The 27,368-nt window shown below is 40.1% G+C and overlaps 1 protein-coding gene across 13 annotated transcripts in view; it reads left to right on the forward strand.

The window, feature by feature from the left end:
• The window catches only part of Sufu (SUFU negative regulator of hedgehog signaling), a 119,147-nt gene that overhangs the window by 26,957 nt on the left and 64,822 nt on the right, over positions 1-27,368 (forward strand). For all 13 annotated transcript variants that reach the window (XR_009227317.1, XR_009227318.1, XR_009227319.1 and 10 more), the window contains exon 3: positions 7,833-7,969. Coding sequence is in view for 8 of the 13 variants with exons in the window: in XM_046449988.2 (XP_046305944.1) it covers positions 7,833-7,969 (137 nt within the window). In the remaining 5 variants the exon portion in view is untranslated. The remainder of the gene's footprint in view (positions 1-7,832; positions 7,970-27,368) is intronic.

Genomic DNA, 27,368 nt, shown 5'->3' on the forward strand with positions numbered 1-27,368 from the left:
CAGCTTATAGAGTTTTTCACTCTTTCTTACAGCTGTATAGTAGTCTTTGAATCACATTGTCTTATATCACATTTTCGTGGTTTCCAGTATTTTGCAATTACAAATTCTTAGAGGTGATAAACATATAGTTTTGATAAGTATTGTTAAATTCCTCTCTATAAAGGTTGGGTACTAATTTATTTCTTTGTAAGAACATATGAGAATTCCTCTTTCTCTACAATCTCACCAACAGAATGTGAAACCGTACTTCTTAATTTTTGCCAATCTGATAGATGAGAACAATCTCATAGTTATCTTAATATGCTTAATTTGCATTTCTGTTATTATGAATGAAATAAAACATCTTGTCATGGACTTAAGAGACTTATAGAGTTATATATTTGCTTAACAGGAATACATTCTGAGAAATGCACCTTTAATCCATTTTGTTGTTGTGTGAACATCATACAGTGTATTTACACAACTCTACTGCACACTTAGTAGGCCTACTACACACCAAGGCTGTATTTTATAGCCTATTGCTCCTGGGCTATAAAACTATATAGGGTGTTATTGTACTGAATGCTGTAGGCAATTGTAACACAATTGTATTTGTGTGTATAAACAGAATGTACAGTAAAATAACAGTATAAAAGATAACAAATGACATACCTGTATAGGGTACATGCAGTGACTGGAGTTTGCAGGACTGGAAGTTAGTAAATAAGTGGTAAGTGAATGTGAAGACCTAGGACATTATTTTCACTACTGTAGACTTTATAAACACTAAATACTTCGACTACACTGAACTTATGAAAATCTTTTTCTTTCTTCCGTAAGAAATTGTAGTTTACTGTTACTTTTTTGCTTTATAAACTTTTTAATTTTTTTAAACATTGACTTTTACAACTACAGAAATATTTACTCTCGGGCTGGGGATGTGGCTCAAGCGGTAGCGCGCTCGCCTGGCATGCGTGCGGCCCGGGTTCGATCCTCAGGACCACATACAAACAAAGATGTTGTGTCCGCCGAAAACTAAAAAATAAATATTTAAAAAAAAAAAAAAAAAAAAAAAAAAAAGAAATATTTACTCTCATTATATCCTTGTTCTGTAAACCTTTTTTAAAAATATTTTCTTAGTTGTCAATGGGCTGTATTTATTATATATTATTTATTATATATATCATTTATTATATGCGGTGCTTAGAATCAAACGTAGTGCCTCACACATGCTAGACAAGTGCTCTACCGCTGAGCCACAACCCCAACCCCTGTAAACTTTTTTTTAATGAAAAAATTTAAATGTTCAACTATTTTGTTGGAACTGGGTGTGTAGTGCAGTGTTTAGCATACATGAGACCCTGGGTTCAATCCCCAGCCCCAAAGAATTAAAAAAAAAAAATTTGCTAAAAATTAAGACATAACACATTAGCCTAGGCCTGCACAGGATCAGAATTATTATTCTTACTGTCTTTTATCTCCATATCTTTTACTACCATGTCCATCTGAAACCCTATTTTAAAATAAAAAAGGACTGGGGATGTAGCTCTGATAAAGCACCCCCTGAGTTCAGTCCCTAGTACCTTCCCCCAAAATTACCAAGTGCTGTACATAATTGTATATGTTATGCTTTTATATGATTTGGCAGTGTTGCATCACCACAAATATATGAGTAAAGTATTGTTCTGTGATATTATAATAGCTGAGTATCTCTAGCCAATAGAAATTTTTCAGCTCCATTATATTCTTTTTTAAAAATTATATATATATATATTTAGTTGTAGATGGACACAATACCTTTATTTTGTTTGTTTACTTTTATGTGATGCTGGGGATTGAACCCAGTGCCTCACGCATGCTAGACAAGCACTCTACCACTGAGCCACAACCCCAGCCCCTCAGCTCCATTATATTCTTATGAGACCATCATAAGATGATTATATATTTGGTCTACAGTGACTGAAACATTATTATGATGCATATATGTCTATGTCTACAGTTTGTGAGCTTTTTTCTGTAGACTAGGTTTTTGTTTTTTTCTAAATTAAAAATATAATAAATTTATTGAGATACAATTCATATACTATACAGTTAATTCTCTTTTTTTTGTTGTTACTGGGGATTGAACTTAGGGACACTCAACCACTGAGCCACATCCCCAGCCCCATTTTGTATTTTATTTAGAGACAGGGTCTCACTGATTTGATCCTCCTGCTTCAGCCTCACAAGCCACTGGGATTACAGGCATGCACCCCCATGCCCCGCCAGTTCATTCATTTAAAGTATACAGTTTAGTGGTTTTTAGTTATGTAATTAATCTCCCATACCATCCAATTTAAGGCCTTTTTCAAGATGGGCCCAATGGTGTACTCCTGTAGAAGGGTAAGGCAAGAGGATATCAAGTTCCAGGCTAGCCTTGACAACTTAATGAGACTCTGTCTCAAAGAAAAAAAATTAGAAAGGACTGGGGATTCAGGCAAGGTGGAGCACGCTTGTAATCCCAGTGGCTTAGGGAGGCTGAGCAGGAGAATTGTGAGTTCAAAGCCAGCCTCAGCAAAAGCGAGGAGCTAAGCAGCTCAGTGAGACCCTGTCTCTAAATAAAATACAAAAAAGATCCTGGGGATGTGGCTCAGTATTTGAGTGCCCCTGAGTTCAATCCTCAGTAACCCCCCTCACACACACAACAGGACTGGGGAATCTGTGTGGTGGTACACATCTATAATCCCAGCAACTTGGGAGGCTGAGACAGGAGGATCACAAGTTTGAGACCACCTCAGCAACTTAGTAAGGTCCTAAGTAACTTAGTGAGACCCTGTTTTGAAATAAAATATAAAAAAGAGCTGGAGATATTGTACAGTGGTTAAGCACCCCAGGTTCAATCCCAGGTACCAAAAAAGAAAACAAGGACTGGGAATGTCCTTTTATGGGGTGAGTAGTTGGTCATGAAACATATACAAAAAGCCCAGGAGACACCTAAGCCATTAAGCAACATATTCATGAAAGGTGGACTCTGCTGTGGATGAGAAATGACAAGGAGGCCTCACCGTCTTCTAGCTATTCTGCATCCCTTCATCCTGAGTCCACTGCTCACCACATAACCTATGATTACGTCAATGGTAAATGTAGGTCAATGGTAAATGCCCCCAAATTTGACCCCTAGTACCCTCCTTCACATTCTTTTCAGTACTCTTAAAAGAAACTCTGTGTCCATTAATAGTCACACCCCATTCACCCTCAGTCTCTCAGCCCTGGACAAGCACCATTCTATTTTCTCCTATAAATTTGCCTATTTTGGATGTTTAACAAATATAAGTTACGTATTAAAAATCATAGTATTTGTCATATACTATCAATGGAATCATACAATACAGGTGTTTTGTGACTTGCTTCCTTTCACCTAGTAAAATTGAAGTCACACAATGTTTACAGTGTAATTTCCTAACCATGTAATCCTTGAAACAACTTTGTGAAGTAGTTATTGTTATTATCCCCATTTTATAGATGAGGAAACTGAGGCACAGAGATTAAATATCTTGCTCTGTGGCTTATGGAATATTACTGAAATATTTCCCTCAATATTTCTCATCTTTCTTAAATGAGGATCACAGTGGCTGAGCTGTATAAATGATAAAACATAGGAAAAGTGGTTTATTCAAAGGCCTCAAACTTCAGTATTAAGTAAATTGTAGTGGTTATTAATACATAGAGGTAGGTAAAGACCTGGTTAATTTGGCATGGTTGGCCTTGCCTTCTCTAGCATTTAGGTGTACCTGAACTGGTTTTTTTTTTAATACCTTGAAATTTACCCCCTTAAAGTGTACGTATGATTCAGTTGTTTTTTTAATATATTCACAAGGTTGTAAATTGTTAAATTTTAGAACATTTCTATCATACCCCAAAGAAATTCTGTACCCTTTAGCAAAATCACTCCCCATTCCCTCTTCATCCCAGCCCCTCCTGGCAACCACTGATCTACTTTTTGTGTCTATAAATTTGTTCATTGTGGACACTTCCTGTAAATGGAATCACATAAGTGATCTTTTGTGTCTGGCTTCTTTCACTTAGCATAATATTTTCAGGGTTTATCTATGTTGTAGTAAGTATGTATACACCATTCATTTTTTTTTTTTTTTTTGAGAGAGAGAGAATGAATCTTTTTTGTAGATGGACACAACACAATGCCTTTATTTTTTTTGTGGTGCTGAGAATCGAACCCAGGTCCCGCCCGTGCTAGGCGAGCGCTCTACCGCTGAGCCACAATCCCAGCCCATACACCATTCATTTTTATTGCCAAATAATGTTTCATGTGTATCATTTTACAGATATTCCATATTTTGTTTATTCTGCAACTGATGGGTTGTTTCCACTTTTTAGCTATTATGAATAAGGCTACTATGAACGTTGGTGCACAGGTTTTTGTGTGAGCACGTTTTCGGTTCTTTTGGGTATCTTCTTAAAAGTGGAACTCTGAGTCATATGGTAAACTGTTTTAACCCTTTCAGGAACTGCCGAACTGTTTTCCAGAGCAACTTTACCATTTAACATCCTCCATTAGCAGTGCAAGAATGTTCTGATTTCTCCTCATTCCTGTCAACACTTGTTATTGTCTGTCTTATTTTAGCCCTCCTGGAGGCTATGGAATGTTATCTCACTGAGATGGTGTTTTTGTTGTTGTTGTTTTATTTTATTTTTGTAGTATTGGGAATTGAAACCAGAGCATGCTAGGCAAGCACTCTACCACTAAGCTTCATCCCCAGCCCTTTTGATTTTATTTCAAGACAGGGTCTTCTAAGGTGTCCAGGCTGGCCTTAAAGTTCTGATCCTCCTGTGTAGCTGGGTAATGCCACCATGCATGGCTCACTGAGGTTTTGATTCGCATTTCCCTAATGACTAGTGATGTCAAGCATTAGATGCTAGCTTTCAGATTGGCTCTTTCTGTGTCCTGAGCTGTGTAATTCCTCTAGAGAGTCTTACCTAGTTTTCTGTTTGCCTCCTGCCTGAAGTCATTTTGACCTCTTAGATTAATTGATACCTCCTTAGTTGAGATGATTTAGGAGAGGCCTTTGGCAAAGCTCTGATGGTCAGGCATCTGTGTGTGTAGGATTCAAGGCATGTGTTCAATTGGCAGGTTTGATGTTACCATGAGGCTGATACAGCCATTGTGTTGGCTTGCCAGCTGCTGTCCAGCTTCTCCCTGGGATACTCCAGTGAGTGGGATTAGGGATTCTTGAGCTGAAACAGTCTTGAGGGCCCATCTCATTCATCCTTCTGCAATAAGACAGAACCCTCACCCTGACCCTACCAGACTGGGGAGAATCTTTTACTCATTTCTTTAAAAATCCCTACAGGAAGAAATTTTTATTGACCCCCATTTATACTAGCCAGTATTTTAGCAGCCTTCTATGTTGGAAAAATTCTTTGCACTGACCCAGATCCCACCTTCTACAGCACATGCCAATTTCCTTTCATGCCTTCCTCTCTCAGAAGACATGAGAGACAGCTGCTCCCTTGGAGGGGATTCATTCACTGGTCAGACAAAACCACTTTGGCAGGAGAAGCCCTCATGTGAGGAAATGCAGACCAAGCCAGGTCCCTCCAGGAGACTTTAAATACTGAATGACCTTGTCACTTGACTATTGCCTGAGCAGCCTGCTTTGAAAAAGAGACTTTCTGACAGGCCCAGGTTATGAGATTATCCTGAAACCTCGTGTTTCAGAGTGTAGAGGCTGTGTCCAGTCAGCCTAGTGGGTGGTAATCAAATGCAGGTGGAGACCATCTGGCCAGGCCTGGCCCTCTCTATAGCCAAATGAGGACTGGCCTGCCCACCACAGAGCTGGCCCAGAAAGCACCCTGTGTGGAGACAGATGGTGTACACATGCGTGTGCGCAGATGCACATCCATATGTGTGTGCACACAGCCCTCCTTAGTAAAGTGATTCTATGTGGACATGGATCTCCATCTCAGTGTTCTCCCCATTGTGCAGCCAAGATGAACATGTTCCTTTTAGTTTGTTTTTCAAGTTTTTGTGGTTAGAAATCATGTATTTTCCTTGGACCAAGATGAAAGCCTTGGAATAATGGTCTAATACATTTTACAAAGCTGCCTCTAATTGGTGACTGCTTAAAAAATCTTCCTTTTGCCCTAGTAACCTATCTCCTTTTGCAGAATTTCAGAGTCAGTCTTGGATTACCTATGTGTTTTCACCTCTTCAAAATTGCAGTCCCAGGGAGGCAGCTTTTGCAACCTGTTTGCCTAGCTGTTCTCTCAGCTTCTCTTCATTGAATTGACCCCAACAGGGTGATTCAGCAAGGAAATAAAATAGCTTAAGTAGTGTCACTTTTAAGCATCTTTCCTAGCCGATCTCCAAAATTCTACATGTGTACTCTCCAAATGGAGTCTGCTTCCCACATAGCTAAATAATTGGAGAAAATGCAGACTATTGATACTTCCTTAAAATATAGTTGGGCTTAACCTCTAAGAATTTATTTTCAATCCAAAAGAAATTGAATTTAGCTTCTCAGAGGTGACTTCTCCCCATGGTGCTAGAGAGCCAAGTTCCTCCAAGCACCCAAAGCCAAGGCTAGGACTAATATCAGCTTCAGACATTGGACTCTGTTTGTTTCTCTCCAGTCTTTCTCCCTGGCCTCTTGGGGTTGTTGATGAAGAAAAAATGCTACAAGGAATTCCAGGGTTGGGCATTGACTGTATCATCATCCCTTGAGAATATTCCCTTTGATCGCCTGTTCCAGAAGCTTGGCTAGCAAGATATTGTCTGTCATCTTAGTTTATGGTTTGTATTTGTATGCTGGGGAGTTTACATGTGTATAGTCATTGTAGTTCGAGTTTGTACAAGATATAATTACTGAAAATTATATCATGTACATATTATAACTGTTAACCCTTCCTGTGCTGGCAAGCCTCAGAGCTCTCAAGAATTCCTGCCTGTATGCCTCTCTCACCTGAGGAGGTATGGAATCAACTAACCAGGCTCTACTCTCTAACCCACATCATTGCTCTCTCTGGCAGCAGTCTATTTCAGGGACTTCCCTGAGACTCAGAACTCCTGAGCATTTCCTAGCAGACGGTAAGGCCAGCATTCTGACCTTGTCTTATTGCCACAGGAAGGAATCATGGTTACAGAACCAGTATTCCTCATCATTCAGGGTCACCTAGAGATGGGAAGGGAGGCAAACTGTAATGTTTCAGGTTCCAATGATTCAAGAGTGCTTGTGGTTTCCAGAGGAGCAGTGTTGACTGATGCAGGCACGTGGGGTGCTAGGTTTCAGGAAGAAGAGGGCCGCCCCGTGTTTGGAATCTACTTGGGGACCAATCTACAGTGTTGACTTTGGAGGCCAGCCAGTGCAGCCAAGGATGTACCCTATGGGGTAGAATGAACCTAGGGTCTTATCCTCACAGAGCACACAGCCTTTCACAGGACACATATCCTTAGCAAACTAAGTGTGGGTGCTCATTAGCAGCTTGAAGGAGTAAGGAGCATGATGAGGAAGCTTTTCAGTAATGATGCCTTAGTCATACAAAAAGGATTGTTCTAGAGCCACAAAATCTGGAACTCATAATTCACAGTGCCAGCAGGGAAGGAAGTTTGGCTAGGCTCAGGTCTTATACATGTGTCCACAGCTAGCAGGAGGGTAAGGCAAGAATTCTGGTTCCTTAAAGCCTTTTGAGGTCCCGAGGTCCTTCTTCCCCCAGGGCTCATACCCTGGAAAATTCCCCTGAATAAAAGGTTTGTATGCTGAGGCCACCAAACAAAGCAGGGAGCTTTGGTTAGACTTTCAAACAATGTTTTTCCTAAGGTAGTTGAACTTAAAACATTTGCTTTTTATTCTTTTCAGATTTACTGGAACAGATGGACCTAGTGGTTTTGGCTTTGAGTTAACATTTCGCCTAAAGAGAGAAACTGGGGAGTCTGCCCCACCAACATGGCCAGCAGAGCTAATGCAGGGCCTGGCCCGATACGTGTTCCAGTCAGGTAAGAGTCCAGGGGATGGTTGGGGTGCTGGTCCTGCCGTGAGCCTGGTCAGCTTTGGGAACTTACAGGCATATTTTGATGTCTGTGGAGTCCTTTCCTGGGTAGAAAGCTACCTGGGCCATAGCAGAGAGGGTTATATTCCTAAGCCCTCCTGCCACTGTCTTTATCACCCTGCCCTTCTTGTAGTCTGCCATAATTAGCCTGGTTCCTGCTCCCTGCTCCCAGTGGTCTAGCTGTCTCTGTTTCTGGAACTACAAGGACCATGCTAATCTTGGCTTAGGCTCAGTTAATAGTAGGAAATGGGACAGAGGGAGAAAGAGAAGGGCCAGGAGCTTTCTCCCTCACAGGGTGAAGGGGAAGCTAGCATCAGGGAAGGCCTAAATGGTCAAATATTTTTTAATTCAGATATTTCACAGGCCCTCCAGAGGAGGGCTGAAGACTGCTGATATGCACCCTGAAGTGGGTACCTTGTACTGAGGGTCTTAGTCTTACTTGGCTCAGACTGCCTCTGTCCTCCGCTGGGGTGAAAGGTTGGAGTGAAATGTCCTGGAGGCTTCGTATCATCTGATGTTTCTGTATGGGTGATGAATTGCTCTGGAGCACTTCCCCCATGACCTCAGGTGTTTTTCTTTTTCTTTCATTCTTTTTATTTTGGGTTGGGAGGGTGGTGGAATTGAACCCAGGGGCACTTAAGCATTGAGCTGCATCCCCAGCCCCTTTTTATATTTTATTTAGAGACAAGGTCTTGCTGAGTTGCTTAGTGCCTCAGTAAGTTGCTGAGGCTGGCTTTGAACTTGCGATCCTCCTGCCTTAGTCTCCAGAGCCACTGGGACTTTAGGCGAGTGCCACCTCGCCTGGCTATGACCTCAGCTTTTGTTTCTTTGTTTTGGTAAGCAGCCTTCATTCAACACAAGGGGAATGGATTGTAAATGTGACAGTTTAATGCACTATGATCTTTGATTGGATCCTGAATTAGGAAAAAAAAGTCATTTGGACAATTGGAAAAATATGAATATAGACTATATGAAGTAACAATATTATATAATATATTAATACTATTATCTATTAATATATGGGAAAATAGTATTATAGTTCTGTGAACTTACTTGGATGTGATTATATCATTATGGTAACATAGAATAATGTTCTTCTTGGGAGATAAAGGCGGATTTATGGATAAAATGGCATGCTGTGTGCAGCTTAATTGTCAAATGATTCATCAAAATAAATAAGATATGTGTGGGAAGAGAAGAGAAAGCAAATGGGGTAAAATGTTAACAGCTGGTGAGACTAGGTGGAGGGTAATTGAGTATTCATTGTACTGTACTAACACTTCTACGGGATTGGAAATTTTCATGGTAAAATTGTGGCTGTGGGCTGCAGTCGTAGTTCAGTGGTAGAGCATTTGCCTTGCAAGTACAAAGCCCTGAGTTCAATCCCCAGTACTGCCAAAAACAAAAACTGAACACACAGAAGTTGTGACTGTTTCTTGTTGTGACTGTGTGTTGACTAGTGTGCACTCTGAGTCCCTTCTGCATCAATAATCCATCTTAAAGCATTCTAATGTGACCACTGTAGGTTGCAGCAGATCATGTTAGGCCCCTTCAGGGCAGGCTGACTACACTCTTAAAAGTACATTACTTCTGTTTTTCAGATTTCCTGTGATCTGATTGTACCATTTAGAAAAATAGATGAATCTACTTTAAATTATTTTTGGAACATGGCAGGGAATAATAGTAAATTATTTAGATACTAGCAAAATGATAAAGAAAAGTAAAAGATAACTGACTTTAAGGTGGGAGTCCATGGCTAAGGACCTAAATGTTGATGAGGAAAAGAGCTAATGTTTACTAGAGTATCCTGTACAACTTCACAGCCAAGCATGACCATCAGTGCTTCCTTAATATGCAGACAAGTTCTGTGAGTTAGGTACTGTTACACCAGTTTTACAGTTGCAGAGAGTTAAGTAGCACATTTAAGATCACACATCTAGCTGGGCGTTATGTCACACACCTGTAATCCCAGTAGCTTGGGAGGCTGAAGCAGGAGGATCGCAAGTTCAAAGCCAGCAATTTAGCGTGTCTATAAGCAACCGGGTGAAACCCTGTCTCAAAAATCAAAAATAAAAAGGGATGGGGATGTGCCTCAGTGATTTAGCACCCCTGGGTTCAATCCCTGGGGCAATGGCAGAATTTGAATCCAGTTAGTGTACTTTTAGTGGAACCTATTTTACCATGATGGTATATTGCCAATGTCTCAGCTGACGTCTGGTTAACTGCATCTCTCAGGCCGCACAATAAGAGATTTGAGAATTGTTCACATGAATAATTGCTACTAAATCACATGGCCTGTGTGTTCCATGATGCCTTACTTAGTGACATGCTGCTAAGGCTTAATATAATGACATTCTAGAACATTCGGAGTATATAGGAAGACAAAAAACATTTATAATAGTTCCAAAATCCATCTTTTCATCTTTTAGCTTTTTTGAGTATGTGTGGTATTGGGCATTGAACCCAACACCTTACACAGGCTGGGCAAGCATTCCACCACTGAGCTACATTTCCAGATCATTTTATTTTATTTTGGATACGGTCTTGCAAGTTGCCTTGGCTAGACTCAGACTTCTAATAATCCTCCTTCCTCAGCCTCTCAGGTAGCTGGAATTACAGGCATGTACCGTATCATCTTTTAGCTTTTTTTTTTTTTTTTGGTACCAGGGATTGAACCCAGGCCAGGGGCATTTAACTGCTGAGCCACATTCTAGCCCTATTTTATATTTTATTTAGAGGCAGGGTCTTGCTGAGTTGCTAGGGCTGGCTTTGAACTTGAGATCCTCCTGCTTTAGCCTCCCAAGCCCCTGGGAGTACAGGCATTACCACCATACCCAGCATCTTTTAGCTTTTTATTCATGAAAATATGTGTATAAACAGAACACATGTAACTGTGCACTTTGATTTTTCACAGACTTAATAATACTCAAATCAAGAAATAGATGAATTCTTCAGAAACCTCCTTTGCATGACTACCCTTCCTCTAGCCTAACTTCCAACAGCATCATCCTCTTTTTTAAATTTTTAAATATTTTTAGTGTATTATAGTTATGCATAATAGCAGAGTTCATTTTGATATATTCATAAATGCATATAGCATAGTTTTCCCCACTTCAATCCCCAGTGCCAGCCACCTCTCATCCCGCCTCCTGATCCCCTTCCTCAACTCTAGTGGTCTTCCATCTATTTATCGATCCATCTATCTATACCAGGGATTGAACCCAGGGATTTAACCACTGAGCCACATCTGCATTCCTTATTTATATTTCATTTAGAGACAGGGTTTTGCTGAGTTGCTTAGTGCCTCACTAAGTTGCTGAAGCTGGCTTTGAACTCGTGACTTCCTACCTCAGCCTCCCAAGTCACTTATTTTTTAATTGATGCATTATAGTTATATATAAAGGAATTTTCTTTCTTTCTTTTTTTTTATTATACTGGGGATTGCACCCAGGGCCTTGCATGTGCTAGGCAAGCACTCTACCCCTGAACTATATCCCCAAACCCCTTTCTTTATTTTTTATCCTATTTCATTGCATTGTGTAGGTCCTCAGCACCACTTGCTTGAACTTGTTGCTAATAACCTAAGTAGGCCCCATCTCTACTCCTCTTCCATGTGAGATTCTCCCTTCTGCACATGCTTGCCATATCAAGGGGCAGCTTAGGAAGGTGATTTAAGAGTATAGCCCCTTAATTAAAAAAAGAAAAGAAAAATGGTGAGTATAACCCCTGGACCAAGACTGCCTGCCTTCACCTTAGCTCTGCCAGTTAAAGCCTCCTGACCTTGGCAGTTAAAGCCTCCTGACCTTGGACATCATTTAAGTTCCATTTACTCATTTATAAAGCCCAGATAATAATAGTAACTGCACATGAAAGTCATTAAGAGGATGAAATGACTCACTTAGAACAGTGCCTGATTAACAGTATTATATAAGTATTACCTGCATTTATTATTATTCACTCTTTAAAACATATATGAATCAAGGAGGATAGCTTGTTGTTTTTTTTTTTGTTGTTGTTTTGTTTTGTTTTGTTTTTGACAGTGATAGTAAAGACCCTATTAAACAGCAAAACCCTTATTAGGATGTGCCTTTTTGTCCCTGAATCAGATACCTGCTTTAATTGATATGGTGCCATTATTTTGCTCCTATACAGAAAACTGGTACTAGTGATACAAATCAAATGACTTTTTTTTTTTTTCTTTTTTAAGAGAGAGAGAGAATTTTTTTAAAATATTTATTTCTTAATTTTCGGTGGACACAACATCTTTATTTTATTCTTACGTGGTGCTGAGGATCGAAACCAGCACCCCACGCATGCCAGGTGAGTGCACTACCGCTTGAGCCACATCCCCAGCCTCAACTTGTTTTATATAGCACAAACCATCGAACAAATTTCAGTTCAGATGTGGCTCCTTGATTTTATGTAGTTGGTTTATATAGTTGCCTCAGAAGTCTTAGGCAGTCTTTGACATTCTATATGCAGTGGAGTCCTTGTAGTTTGATGGGACCTTAATGTAAATCCTTTAATAAGGTGAAGAATCTTTTGATAGCGTGAATAATTGCTCCTTATTGCACATATTTTATAAGATTGGGTTTAAGCCTATCAGGTTTTCTCAGAGCAGAGCATGCTCTACTAATACTGAAGAGAACCTACCTGTGACTTGGAGGCATTGCTCACCCCTGCCTGGTTACACTCTACAAGGATACATATATTGTACAAAACATGTATTTTGTGCTTGATGTGTACACAGATATACCTACATGTGTAAATGGCACCCTCAATCTGTCTGATGTCTTTATGTTGCTTGTGCCATTCACCCTAAACCCTGTAACTTTATGTGGAGCTCTCCATCCACCCATCCACTTGCATGTGAGGACATGCTGTGCAGTATAATTAAGTCAGTGGAATATTGAGACCTGCTTTTCCAGATCCAAAACTCATCCACAGTTTTGCCATCTGGGCTTGGAAATAGCATTAAGGCCGAGGCAGGCCAAGGAAAGAAGAATGATGAGACCCTGGCGGGTATGGAGTGGAGTGGTGATACCCATGCCCAGCTATGGGGCTATGTGAGGCAACCTCTGAAGCTTGCTCTGAAGAATGATTCGAGGAGTCCTATAACAGTCCTGACCTACTGGAGGCCAGTTACCCTTTGGCAGGTTTACTGAGAGGAGGGAAGCTAAGCTGGAAAGAAAATAAAGTAGAAATAAGAAAAACCCAGGAAAGAAGATTATCCAGAGGTGGTGAAGACTTCCAGATGTGGGGATAGGCTATATTATTTTAATTGGGTACTTCTAATTATAAGAAAATGACAGAAACCCAATTTAAACTATGCTAAATAATAACAGACTTTATTGGCTCAGGTATCTGGGACATTCAGAGGTTCAGGTATGGCTTGATCTGTTTCTTCAGTGCCTGCAGGCCTCTCTATGTTGGTCTTGTACTGCAGACTGGCTCTCTCTTGTGCCAGGACAAATGAATACCAGCATTTCTAGTTTAAGGTTCTCTCCATTTGTAGCCCAGCAGGCCAAAGACCATTTTCTTCCAGCTCTCCTATATCAGTCCCAGGGAAGGACTTATATTAGTTCGATCTGGGTCATTTGACCACCTTTATTGAAGGCAGTGATCCATTGGAACATTAGGACTTATGTTTAAAGTCCTCCCCTCCTCATTTCCAATTATATGGAGTAGGAGGGAAGTCCCCTAAGGCAATAGGTAACTACTGGTAGAAAAAGAATACGTGTGCCTTTTGGTAGCAAAATCATTTGCTCCACAGGGTTATAGGAACATCTCTTACCTCACCAGTGGTGGTGTGCAGTCACATTTGGAAGCCAGATCTTTAGAGAAGGTGTAGATAAAACGGGTACCTTTGTTTTTGTTCTATCTTCTTGTGTCTATTGGAGTGGTTTTGACTACAAGTAATAGGACATCCTGACTGAATGACGTAGCATAACAATATGGGAAATTTTTTTTTGAGTTGTTGATGGACCTTTATTTTAATTATTTATTTATATGTGGTACTGAGAATTGAACCCAGTGCCTCACACATGCAAGGCAAGTGCTCTACCACTGATCCACAACCCCAGCCCACAATTAGGGAACTTATCATGTATAACAAATCATCTGAAAAAGGACATTCCAGTGCTGGTGTCATCTCTTCAATTATATGGTCAGGGATCTAGTTCTTTTTAATTTTATACTGTGCCTTCCTTAGCACTTTGACTTGTCTTTTTAAACTGGTTCTCTCAGATTCAAATGATGGATGTCGTGTTTCCTGGCATCCTGGAATCATATTTGACAGAGTCTATAAGCAGTAAGCTCTCTCATGTCTATCTTGTGACACTCAAATGAAAGCTCAATCAAAACATGCTGTAACTTCTCTCACTGATATCCCCTTGCATCCCAATTGCCAGAATTATATCAAGAAAACAGATCAAGCCCTTTTGGTTAGAAATAGGCCTAGTTCCTCAAAGGGGACAGCCAGGAAAATACACAAATACAAAACAGAGTTCCATTAGTCAGGAGGGTGCTATGGTTTGGATATGATTTGTCCCCCGCAAAGAAGCTTGGTCCCTAGTATAGTAGTGTGGGTTGGCAACTTTGGTGTTGTGTGGCAGGACTTCTAGCTCTTGAGGTACTACTAAATGAGCTCTTGCAAGAGCACACTGTTGTAAAGTGAGGTCAACCCCACACCTTGGCTTCCTTGTGCCTTGGCCATGAGAAGCCTTTCTGCTTCTCCACCATGTTGTGACAAAGCCAGGAGACCCTCAGTAGGATGTTGGCACTGTGTTGTTTAGATCCTCCAGCTATCAGAATCATGAGCCAAATAAACCTCCTTACTTTGTAGGTTTCCTATCCTTAGATATTTTGCCATAGCAACACAAACAAATCAAAGCAGAGGGAAATAGCCATCAGATGAGCAAAACAATATCTACCACTCCCACCTAAAAAGTCTTAGCCCTGCCTGGGATCAGAGGAACCTTGCATGTTGGTCAGGACACTGGCCAGTACAAAATATCATGTGGGCCGGGTACAGTGGCGCACACCTGTAATCCCAGAAGCTCAGGAGGCTGAGACAGGAGGATCACTGAGTTCAAAGCCAGCCTTAGCAACTGCGAGGTGCTAAGCAAATCAGTGAGACCCTCTCTCTTAATAAAATACAAAATGAGGGGTGCTGGGGTTGTGGCTCAGCGGTAGAACGCTTGCCTCACATGTGTGAGACCCTGGGTTCTATCCTCAGCACCACATACAAAAATAAACAAGTGAAATAAAGGTATTGTGTCCAACTACAACTAAAAAAGAAAAATTTTAAAAAATACAAAATGTGGCTGGGGATATGGCTCAGCGGTCGAGTGCTCCTGAGTTCAATCCCTGGTACCAAGAAAAAAAAACAAAAACCAAATATCATATGGGAAGAGAATGTTTCAGTCCAGAGGAAAGGGTATCTGTCATTTCACTTGCTCCATCAGATTTAGAGCCAAATCCAGCTTCTGGCATGAATCATTTGGAAAGTTCTATAAGAAACACATCAATAACTTTACCATTAGACATTTCAACCACTGTCTTTCCTGCTTTGCAGCTAGTTCCTCTTACTTCCTCCCTATTCCCTTTTAATTTTTTTTTAAATTTTATTTTTAGTTGTACACAATACCTTTGTTTTATTTATTTTTATGTGGTGAACCCAGGGTCTCGCACATACTAGGCGAGCGTTCTACCGCTGAGCTACAACCCCAGCCCTCCCTTTTAATTTTTTTTTTAATATTTTTAGTTGTAGATGGACACAATGCCTTTTTTTTATTTATATGTGGTGCTGAGAATTGAACCCATTGCCTCACACATGCTAGGCAAATGCTCTACCACTGAGCTACAACCCTCGCACCTCCTTTTTAATTTTTTGATCAGCTTATTTTTCTTCTCAGATTGTCAGTGACTACTGCCTTGTCCCGGACCCTCTGGGTTTTGTTAGAAAGAAACCATCCCCCAACTCAGCAGGGCTTGATTTTTTGAACTATGCTTTAGAGTGCTTTAAAATTCTGCTGGAGAGGCAGTTTGTTTTCTGTTGTGCCATTGGTGAGCCTTTAACCACAAATTCCAAGGCAATTTCACTTGAGTTTTTAAGAGAAACATGGCTCCCTAACCTTGTTTCTGACACTATGGAAATTCAAGTGCCTTCACTTGCTGCTGTTTAATGGCAACCTCATGACATGTGCTGAGTCAACTCAGTTTGTGATTTAGGTCCAATCAAGGAGGTGGTGGCCCCACATGAGCAGGAACATCTCTGACTCATGGCTGATTGAACTGTGGTATTGACGGACTATCACTAGGGATGTTTTTTCTTAACCTTTATTCCCCCTGCTTATAAAAGAAATATTTGTTCTTTATAAAAACAGAAATATATGACACTGAGAGTAAAAATCCTTCATAATTTATTCCCCCAATGAGAAAACTTTGGTATTCCTGGTTTCAGATTTTTTTTAATGCATATATCTAGATGGAATTATTCTTTTTTTTTTTTTTAATGGTACTAAGGATTGAACCCAGGGTGCTCTGTCACTGAGCTATCCCCCATCCCTTTTAAAAAATTTTTACTTTTAAAAATGGTTCTTACTAAGTTGCCCAGACTGGTCTTGTTCTTGTAATCCTGCTTCCCCAGCCTCCTGAGTAACTGGGATTGTTTTTTTAATTTAATGTCTTTTGGACGTCTTTCTATGTTCATATGTTCTTTTTAACTGTATGCTTTTTTTTTTTAATTGCTTAGATATACTATCACTTTTTTTAACCACTCTCCTATTGTTGGACATTTGGGTTATCTCCATTTTTTCCTTCTACAGTCCTATAGTCAGCATCCTTGTATATATTACATATGGGGGGAGGGGAATGCATTTTTATCTATTATAAATATATATACCACACACACCCCACACACACACACACCACCGAGCTACATCCCCAGTCCTTTTTTATTTTTAAATTTGAGACAGGGTCTTGCTGATTTGCTGAGGCTAACCTCAAATTTACGATCCTCCTGCCTCAGCCTCCCAAGATGCTGGGATTACGGGCGTCCAGCCAAAAGATTTTTTTTTAAAATATTTAATTTTTTAGTTATAGTTGGACACAATACCTTTATTTTATTTATTTATCTTTATGTGGTGCTGAGGATCAAACCCAGGGCCTCGCATGTGCTAGACAAGTGCTCTACCATGAGCCACAACCCCAGCCCCAAAATATTTTTTTAAGTGAGGACAAGTTAAATGAATGAATATATTGTTATAGTAATATTGTCATGGTCATCCAGTGGATGTTATAATTGTTTTCAATAAATAATAATATTCAACAAATAATAATGATATATGTAAGTATTTTTGTAGCAACAAATTCCTGATTCCTAGATAATTGATCCCCTTTCTTAGGTTACTTGGCCTGAAAGAAATAGGTTATTACATGCTAAACAGCACAAGCAAGAGCAAGTTCTTATCCTATGTATCATACAGATTAGATTTAGCACAGGAACCTACCAAGAATTCTTTATCTGGGACTGGGATGGGTAGCTCTGTGGTAAAGTGCTTGCCTTGAGTTGTGTGAAGCCCTGGGTTTGATCCCCAGTTCCAAAAAAGAAAAGGCCCAGGTGAAGCCCACCCCTAAACGTAGAATGCTTTGTTGCAGTAGTAGAAATTGAACCCAGAGGTGCTACCACTGAACTATACCCTCAGACCTTTTTAATTTTTTTTTTTTTTTTTTTTTTTTTACTTTGAGACAGGTTCTAACTAAGTTGTCCAGGCTGGCCTCAAACTTGCAATTCTTTTGCCTCAGCTTTCCCAGCCCCCGCTTTTTTAACTGACATAAGTGTATTTTTAAAAAATTTTTTACATATTTTTCATTGGTACATTATAATTATACATTATGTTGGGATTCATTGTTATTAAATATACTTTTAAAAGTTTAATTGTGCTGGACGTGGTGGCACATCCCTGCAAATTCCAGTGGCTTCAGAGGCTGAGGCAGGAGGATCAAAAGTTCAAGGCCAGCCTCAGCAATTTAGTGAGGCCCTAAGCAAATTAGTGAAACCCTGTCTCAAAAAAATGGGCTGCAGGGGCTGAGGTTGTGGCTCAGCGGTAGAGCGCTCGCCTAGCACATGCAAGACACTGGGTTCAAGCCTTAGCACCACATAAAAACAAAGATATATACACACACACACACACACACACACACACACATATACATACATACATATATATGTGTATATATATATTTTAAAAGGGCGGGGTGCTGTGGATGTAGATCAGTGGTAAAGTGCCTCTAGGTTCAATCCACAATGCCCTTAAAAATAAATAAAAGAGTGCTTTATCTTTGAAATGGGAAGTGGTGAGGGATACTTTTCCAAATAATCAACAGGTCAGGTTGGTTTTTTTTGTTTTTTTTTGTGTGTATGGAAACTCAAACTTGTTTTTCTGTAATTAAAAGAAAATAGTGCTGGGAGTGTAGCTTAGTGGTAGAGTGCATGCTTAGCATGTGCCATGTGCAAGGCTCTGGTTCAGTCCTCAGCACAGGAAGGAAGGGGAAATAAAGAAAGTAAATAAAGAAGTAGCTTTTGAGCACCAAGCCATCCCAGATGTTTACATTCTCTTCTTTAACTTCTGCAGTAGGTAGCCCAAAGAGCACTATCTGATATAGCACTTTTCAGATATGGAAAAAGGGCTTAGAGGTGATGGGTCTGAGAATTCCCTATGGCTAGAGAAGTTGGGAGAAAGAAATTGTTTTTCTTTCTTTCTTTTTCTATTTCCTGTAGGCCTGGGGATGGAACCCAGGCCTCACACATGCTAGACAAGTACTCTACCACCACTCAGCTATACCCCCAGCCCTTGTTTGTATTAATTTTTTTTAAGTGCATGCTGTATACAGGGGCTGTACAGATGCTGGAGAAGCCATATGGAATAGAGAGGATACCTGCCCTAAAGTATTGGGTACACACCGAAAAAAAAAAAAAAAGGAAAATGAATACTAGATTCCATAAAATTGCTGAGAGGGAAAGATCAAGGTGCTCCAGAGGAATTAAAATGGTGGATGTATTTACATTGTGGGGTTAACAAAAGAACTACAGGCCACGGATGAGGAGAAAGACTTTTTTGGCAGAGGGTACAGCATGTGTAAGCCCCTAGAGAGGGAAGAGCTTGAGGCCTGAGGAACTGAAAGATGTCTTCTGACACTAGAGAAGGCTGAGGGAGAAAAGGTCCAGGTGGTAGCATAGCTAGAGGCATTGCAGGAATGGAAAGTGCAGGGCTTTGAGGCAAGTCAGGATGAGTGTCTGCATTTGATTCTAAGGGCAGTGGAAGCCTTTTCAGGAGAAAGGGAAAGACTAATTTAGAATGATTTTTTTTTTTTTTTTTTTTTAATTAAGATGTGCTTGGTCAGATTTGAGGTATTTGATTTTCTGACTGTATTTTGAGAGTGATTCTTTCACAGAAGGTGCTGGGGCTGTGCAGCCTTTGGATTCTTCTCAGCTCTGCCATTCCTTCCAATGCTTGGAAAGTGGAATACAGGAAAATCTTGTCCTCAGCCTAAGAAGGGCACCCTCTTCTCTCTCAGGAGTGTTAGCAGCCTCCCCACAAGTCCACTACCACAGGGTTCTCTTCCCACATGCAAGAGGTAGATCAGCTCTGTGTCCTCCAGCCTCCCTGCAGGTGAGCAAAGGATATTAGGAAGACTGCATGAGAAGTTTGGAGCTTGGCCCAAGTAAGACATTGCTGGGCTAGGTTGAGCTTTTCACCTACAGCCTACTTGGCTTTCTCCTCTTGGATGCCCCAAGTGTATCCAGTAATATCTGCCTCCAGGAAAGTTTTCTGAAAGAAGATGCTCTATTATTAAGGAGCAAAGTTGTAGAGTTCTTTCGTTCCTGGTTTGTATAAGCTGCTCACTGCCCCAGTCAGTCAACCAAAGCCAAATGGAGCTGCCTGGTTATATTAGCATCATTTGTCTTCTTACTCTTTTTGATTTTTCTGACATTTTCTTTCCCTCAGCCTGATTTATCCTCTCTTCTGGTTGCTATGGATCTATAAAATATTTTTTCTTTCATCTGTTAGTAATACTGACCAACTAAGGCAAAACAACCCCATTCATTTATCTGTATGTTACCAAGTTTTTAGATTAATAGTTGCAAGATTGTATTCCTGTCCCATGGAAGAAAAATGGGTCAGTCCCTGAGAATCAAGCCTGTACCTTAAAACTTAAGTTATTTAGCTCATATATAATGAGTATTTTTAGGGAAGACTTTTTACCCTGAGAGCAGAGATTGGCAAGTGTAGCCCACAGGCCAAAACCTGATAGCTTCCTAGTTTTGTAAATAAAATTTGAGCATAGCCACACCAATTGTACATTACCTGTGGCTTCTTTTGTGCTACAACACATAAAGTTGAATGGCTATGTCAAGAACTATATGAAAAAAACATTCTTGGGGGGTTGAAGATGTAGCTCAGTGGTAGGGCATTTGCCTAGCATGTGCAAGGCCCTGAATTCAACCCCTAGCGCCACAAAACTAATTAAATTAATTAATTTAAAAGAAGAGGAATAAGGAATGAACTATATGGCCCTTGAAGCCAAAATATTTGATATCTGGCCACTTACCAAAAAGTCTGGCAACTTCTAACTTGGAAAATGTTTTCCACTTCTGAATAATGACCCAAGTGCAGAGGTTACCATCTTTCTGAGAATGGAGTTATTTTGACTGAGTCCTGTGTGCCAGGCCATGATACAAGGATCACGGTAAAAGTGGGCTGGCTAGGGAAGGGAGGGCATACTGCTGAGTTGCTGCAGGATTTGGGAAAAATTCCTTTGGCGCCCATGCTTTTGTGTCTTAATTGGAAACTTGCATGAAATGCTTTGAGCTTTAGTAGTGGGAGACTTCTTGATATCCACATTAAACTAGGATATGCACTTTCAGATTAGGTCTCTCACCTCTGACCTGTGGAATCTTAATTTTTTGACTTTTCAACAGAATGTAGCCCCTTTGTCTCTAGCACCTGCATTTCAGACATGCTCTCTGCAGTGATGGTCACTGGTCAACAGAACAGAGCAGCTGGAGATGCTCTATTATTAAGGAGCAAAGTTGTAGAGTTCTTTCATAGAAAGACAGTAGACCTAGCATCTTTGCAGAAGATAAAGCCCAAACTGCTCCTGGTAGAATGTTCTGGGCTGGAGATCAGTGTGGCTGAGAGCAGGAACCCAACTGGCAGGCTGCTTGAGTCCAAATCTCAGTTTGGCCATGTGGAACCTATGGAAACCTTAGGTGAAAATTGAATATCTCCAAGACATGGTTATTTCATCTATGAAACACAGGTAGTAATATCTATGTTAGTAATATTTGTAGTGCTTCTACTATAGCATCTGACATTCTACATGGAATTAATTAATATTATTCATCTTGTTACTTAAGGAACTCCTTTTTAAATTTTTTTATTTTTTATTTTTTTATTTTTTGGTACTAGGGATTGAACTCAGGTATATTGTACTACTGTGGTATGTACCTAGTCCTTTTTATTTTGTTTTGAGACAGTATCTCACTAAGTTGCCCAGGCTGGCCTTGAGCTTGTGATCCTCCTGCCTCAGCCTCCAAAGTTGCTAAGTGTGTGCCACCATACCTGCTTAAGAAGTATATTGAAGAGAAAAGGAAGTAGACTTAGGGTGGGGACATAGTTCATTGATAGAGAGCTTGCCTAGCATATTCAAAGTCCCGGGTTCAATCCCTAGTAAGATCAAAAAGAAGGGAAAAAAAGAAAGAAGGAAGAAAAATAAATAAAATATTATATAACAACAGTGTACAGAGTTGAGGCCCAATTCTGATAACAGTATGTACATCGCCCTGTGGATGACTTGAGGAGACAATGAGGAGGACTTTCACAGATGTCCTCATTGGTATGATGGATAGAATTAAATCATTGATAGTTTCCTTTTTGTACCTTCCTGCCATTTTGACATTTTCTGCATAACACATGCTTTTAGTGTCAGAAAAGAAAAACCAAAGAAATAACTATGACTGAATTTTTAAAAATTATTTTTAATGGGCTGGGGATGTGGCTCAAGTGGTAGCGCGCTAGCCTGGCATGTGTGCGGCCCGGGTTTGATCCTCAGCACCACATATAAACAAAGATGTTGTGTCTGCCGATAACTAAAGAAAATAAATATTAAAAAATTCTCTCTCTCTCTCCCTCTATCACTCTCTCTTTAAAAAAAATATTTTTAATTTAATTAATTAATTTATTAATGTAGTGCTGAGGATCAAACCCAGTTCCTCACACGTACTAGCTAGCCAAGTACTCTACCACTGAGCCATAACCCAGCCCACCTATGACTGAAATTATTGAAGAACTTCCCAGAGGACAGGGACACTAATTACTAAGAACCAGCCCCAGGCTGGTCCATTGGTACTGGGGAGATGGAAGATGTGTTTACCAGGATAGCCTTGGATAAGATGCAGGGATCAGTTTGTCTGCTTACTTCCTTCCTGGCTCTCTCACTGGGAAACAACTGGCACTCCAAGCCAGATATAGTTCTGCCTGGGTTCCCCTGAAGTGAGTCTACACCGCAAGCTAGGCCAGTCTTGTATTAAAAGTCAGGGGATGGGTTGTGGTTTTGCTGATGCATGGCAGATGGACTCTGAAACAGCAGTGAGGGCCTTCCCTCCGCTGCCTAGTCCCTTTGCTCCATGGGACCTGCATTCCTGGGACAGGGTGCTGGTCCAGCAGAGTATTTTTAGGATAGGCTGCTGCCTTCTTGAAAGTGGGTCTAGCACCTATAGGCCCTGTTTGTATTTGAAGATTTAGGGCAGGATGCTGTAAACTTCCTGGACATGTCCAGATCTTCCTTATACTAAGCAGTGTGTTGACCTGAACAATGGAAGTCTTTGTCCTTTATGTCTCTTCATTGGACACTCAGATCACACATGTTGTCCTCTGATCTGGTTGGTACACTTTTATTTCCCCAAACAATTTATTTGTTTCTTGTTGTTGTTACAAAAATTACATTTAAATAATCCAAGCCAAGCATGGTGGCAAATACCTGTAATCCCAGCTACTTGGGAGGCTGAGGCAGGAGAATTACAAGTTTGAAGCCAGCTTGGGTAAGACCCTGACTCAGAATTTTAAAAAATAAATGAAAGGGGGCTGGGGTTGTGGCTCAGTGGTAGAGAGCTCGCCTAGCATGCACAAGGCACTGGGTTTAATCCTCAGCACCACACTAAATGTAAAATAAGGATATTGTATCCATCTAAAAAACTGAAGAATAAATATTTTAAAAACATAATACATTTTTTAAAAAATGAAAAAGTCTGGGACCTAGCTCAGTGGACCACCCCTGGGTTGAATTCCCAGTATCACCTAAATAAATAAATAATACTGAAAACATTAAAAAACCAAGTCACAGGGGATCAGGGTTATGGCTCAGAGGTAAAGTGCTTGCCTAGCATGCGTGAGGCACTGGATTCTATCCTCAGCACCACATAAAAATAAAATAAAGGTTTTTTGTCCACCTATAACTAAAAAACAACAACAACAACAAAAAAAACCAATGGGTAGAATAGGGTTGCATTTTTACTTTAAAAAAAGAAACGTGGGGGGTGGGGATGTGGCTCAAGCGGTAGCGCGCTCGCCTGGCATGCGTGCGGCCCGGGTTCGATCCTCAGCACCACATACAAAGATGTTGTGTCCGCCGAAAACTACAAAATAAATATTAAAAAAAAAAAAAAGAAAAAGAACCGTGGTAGCTGGGAATGTAGATCAGGCCCTGGGTTTCATCCCCAGTGCCACAAATTTAAAAAAATAAATAAATAAAAAATATATATATATATGTATATGTATATGTATATATACACTCATTCATATATATCATATGTATATGATAACATGCGCAGAAGAAAGTCTTGAAGACTGCATCTCAAATAGTAACAGTGGTCATATCAGAGAAGTAGGACTGATGGGAAAAAAGATTTTCATTTTTCACTTTACTCATTTTTCTGTTGTTCAAATTTCTTATAAGTAAGCTTTTATAGTTTTTTAAATTAAATAAGTATATAATTGAAAATAAAAAATAAACATCTAAATCCCTGCCCCTGAGTCAACCATTCTTTATTTGGTTCACTCTTCTAGACATGTTTCTACGCATAAACTAATTAGGCAATTTTTTCTAAATAATGTACATATTAAGATACTTTCTTCACCCAGGTTCATGCCATGAAAGTCTTTCTAGCTGATTAAATATAGCTCAATAGCAATAGTATATGTTGTTTATTAATAGCAAATAATATATATTGTATTCCTGTGCAAGGTAGTAACATAAGAAACCCTCTAGTTAATTCTCATTCTCTCTCTGTCCTCTCTCATTTATTTATTTATTTTGGGTACTGGGGATTTAACCTAGGGATACTTTACCACCGAGCCAGATCCCCAACCCTTTTAATTTAATTTATTTTTATTATTAGCAGCAGCAGCAGTAGTAGTAGTAGTATTTTATACCAGAGATTGAACCCAGGGGTGCTCAATCACTGAACCACACATCCCCAGCCCTTTTTGGTTTTTATTTTGTGACTAAGTTGCTTAGGGCCTTGCTAAATTGCTAAAGCTCACCTTGAACTTGCGAATCTCCTGCCTCAGCATCCCAAGCCGCAGGGATTACATGTGTGTACAATGCCCAGCTTAAACAATCTTCTCTTGATGAGCTTTCAAGTAGTTTCTGGTTTCCTTAGTTTAAACAATGCTGTATGGGACAACTTGTATGTACAGCTTGGCAACTGTGTCCCATTATTTAAGGGTAAATTCCTAAAGTGGGATGCTGGGTCATGCGGTCTGCACATTTTGTAGTTTAGTGCCTGTGCCCAGATGTCTTCTAAGAGAGCAATTGCTGGGTGGCCCTGGTGATTACTGCCATTGTACTCACTCTTACCTGCCAGCAGCACAGGCACCCAGGAAGCTCTCTGTCACCTTTGAAGTCCACAGAATAAGTTGCAGAAGTCTTCCAGCTTTTGGTAACTTCTAAGCTGGCTCAATTCCAATGTTAAGGAAGTTCTTTGAGGCTGGAGGCCTACAGGCTAAGCAGGCTCTGGGGCTCTAAGTAAACCCTGCTAAATGTACTTCCTGAATTTACCCTAACAACTCAGTTTCTACTACAGCCTTCTTGAGCAGGAAGAAATGTCTTTACAAGGAGTCTGTCCTTAGCAGCAAAATGTTATTACAAATTATCTATTGCTTCCTCTTCTTATACTCAGATCATTTAAAATTGGTTATCTGCAAATCCCTTCCCTTTGTCTGAGCAGTAGTGGGACTCTGGAAGTACCTGGACCAAGTGCGTAGAGAATTCCCCAGCTCTCTACCTGCATATATATACTCAGAAGTAAGTGTCTGCTTCCTGTGCCATCTTTAACCAACAGTCCTTCTGGATGCCACATTCTACAAGGGATATTGGCAAATCAGAGCAAATCTAGAGAAAGGTGGCTTCAGATTGACAAAACTTCTAAACTGTGTGGCCTGTGAAGAATAGGAAACTGGAAGCATTTCAGTTTGAAGAAAAGGATTGAGTATGTAGGGGGTGAACTATGACACATAACAGATGCTTAAAAATATTGGGAGGTCCTCAGAGGCTCAGTAGGCTGAGGCAGAAAGATTGCAAGTTCAAAGCTAGCTTCAGCAACTTGGTGAGACCCTGTCTCAAAATAAAAAGTAAAAAGAAAACAGACTGGAAATGTGGCTAGGTGATTGAACCCCTAGGTTCAATCCCTGGTACCAAAAAAAATAAATAAAAATAAATTTGAGGCTCTTGGTGGACAAACTGAATTTGAAATAGACTGTGGCATAGGCTGTGTATTGTAGTTTGTTTGTTTGTTTGTTTGTTTTTGGTACTGGGGACTGAACCCAAGGGCACTTTGTCACTGAGCTATATCCCCACTCTTAAGACAGTGCCTCACTAAGTTGCTTAGGTCCTTGCCAAGTTACTGAGGCTGCCCTTTAACTTGTAATCCTCCTTTCTCATCCTCCCAAGTTGCTGGGATTACAAGCATACACCACCATGCCTGGCAATCCTTTTTTTGTTTGTTTGTTTGGTTTTTTGTTTTTTCTGTTCTTTTCTTTTTCTTAAACATGAGTTACTAACTTAGATAATGCATTTAATAACAAGATAAAGAAAAATGCATCTAAAACCTAATTAATATTCTCTGGGGTCAAAAATCAAGGTGGTATTGATCTGTGTTAATCATAGGAACTTGTTGCTTAGACTATAAATAAATTATAAAATAGCTAATAAAAAAATTAAGGTCTTGGGGCTGCGTTGGGGCTCAGTGGTAGGGCGCTTGCCTAGCACACACAGGGCTCTGAGTTCGATCCTCAGCACCACATAAAAATAAATACATAAAAGTATTGTGTCCAACTATAACTAAAAAATAAATATTAAAAAAAATTAAATTTTTAAAAATGCTAAAAAAATTAAGGTCTTGCCATATGGAAAAGGGATTTTCCTTTTTCTTTGTTAGTTTTTCTTTCTTGTTAATGGGATTTAACTGGAAAGCTGTTAACTGCTCACTGGGATATGGGAGCATTTCCTAACATGGATAGGCCTTGGGGGGGCAGTATACTTGCTATCTCTGATGCTGCCCTAACAAAGTTGGGACAGTTGCTGGCCCAGGTCAGTGTGGATTTAAACATTGAGTGTGAGCTTTGTCAATTTGAGTGTTTAGACTGCCAAATCCAGGAGCCAATTAATAATGCTAATAATTCTAATCTGACATTCTGGTGACCACTCTGTTGTGCTCCAACATGGCCTCCTATAAAAAGCCCCCTGCCTCCTTCCTCTTCTCCAAGTTTTCTTTCCCAGGCCCTCCAGGTGTGACCCAGTTGGGTGATCTCTGAGGACAACCATAAACACTGTGACTGTGTTTCTTGATATAAACTAAGGCAGGAAGAAAAGTGTTAGTTTCCTGAGCTGAAGATTAGAATCCTGGCTCTCTGAGGAGACTGTATTCTGCACCACAGTATTGGACTCTGTATCTTAGTTCCCATGAGGCTCTTTGATCATTATTCCTTTTCATGTGGGTAGTGGCCCTGTTTTCCTGTGGTCAAATCAGGTGCTTAAAAATATTTGAGGTCCTCAGAGGCTCAATACTTGTACAGTCTTACAGATAGTACAAAAGGCAGATTTTATGTATTTTAATCACTTTTCTTGATTCTAAAAATTTCCCTGCAAGGTAGGCAGTATCATCACATCATATTTTGATACCTGGAAGAAAAGTACGGGGAAGTGACTTGTTTGTTCAAGGCTACACAGCAAAGGAAATTGCATCAGAGAATAAAGTAAAGTTTCATTACTTGGAGACTCTT

Source organism: Marmota monax, unplaced genomic scaffold, assembly GCF_021218885.2.
Source record: "Marmota monax isolate L192 unplaced genomic scaffold, Marmota_monax_Labrador192_F-V1.1 WCK01_AAM20220418_F8-fsc00004, whole genome shotgun sequence".
NCBI lineage: Eukaryota > Metazoa > Chordata > Mammalia > Rodentia > Sciuridae > Marmota > Marmota monax.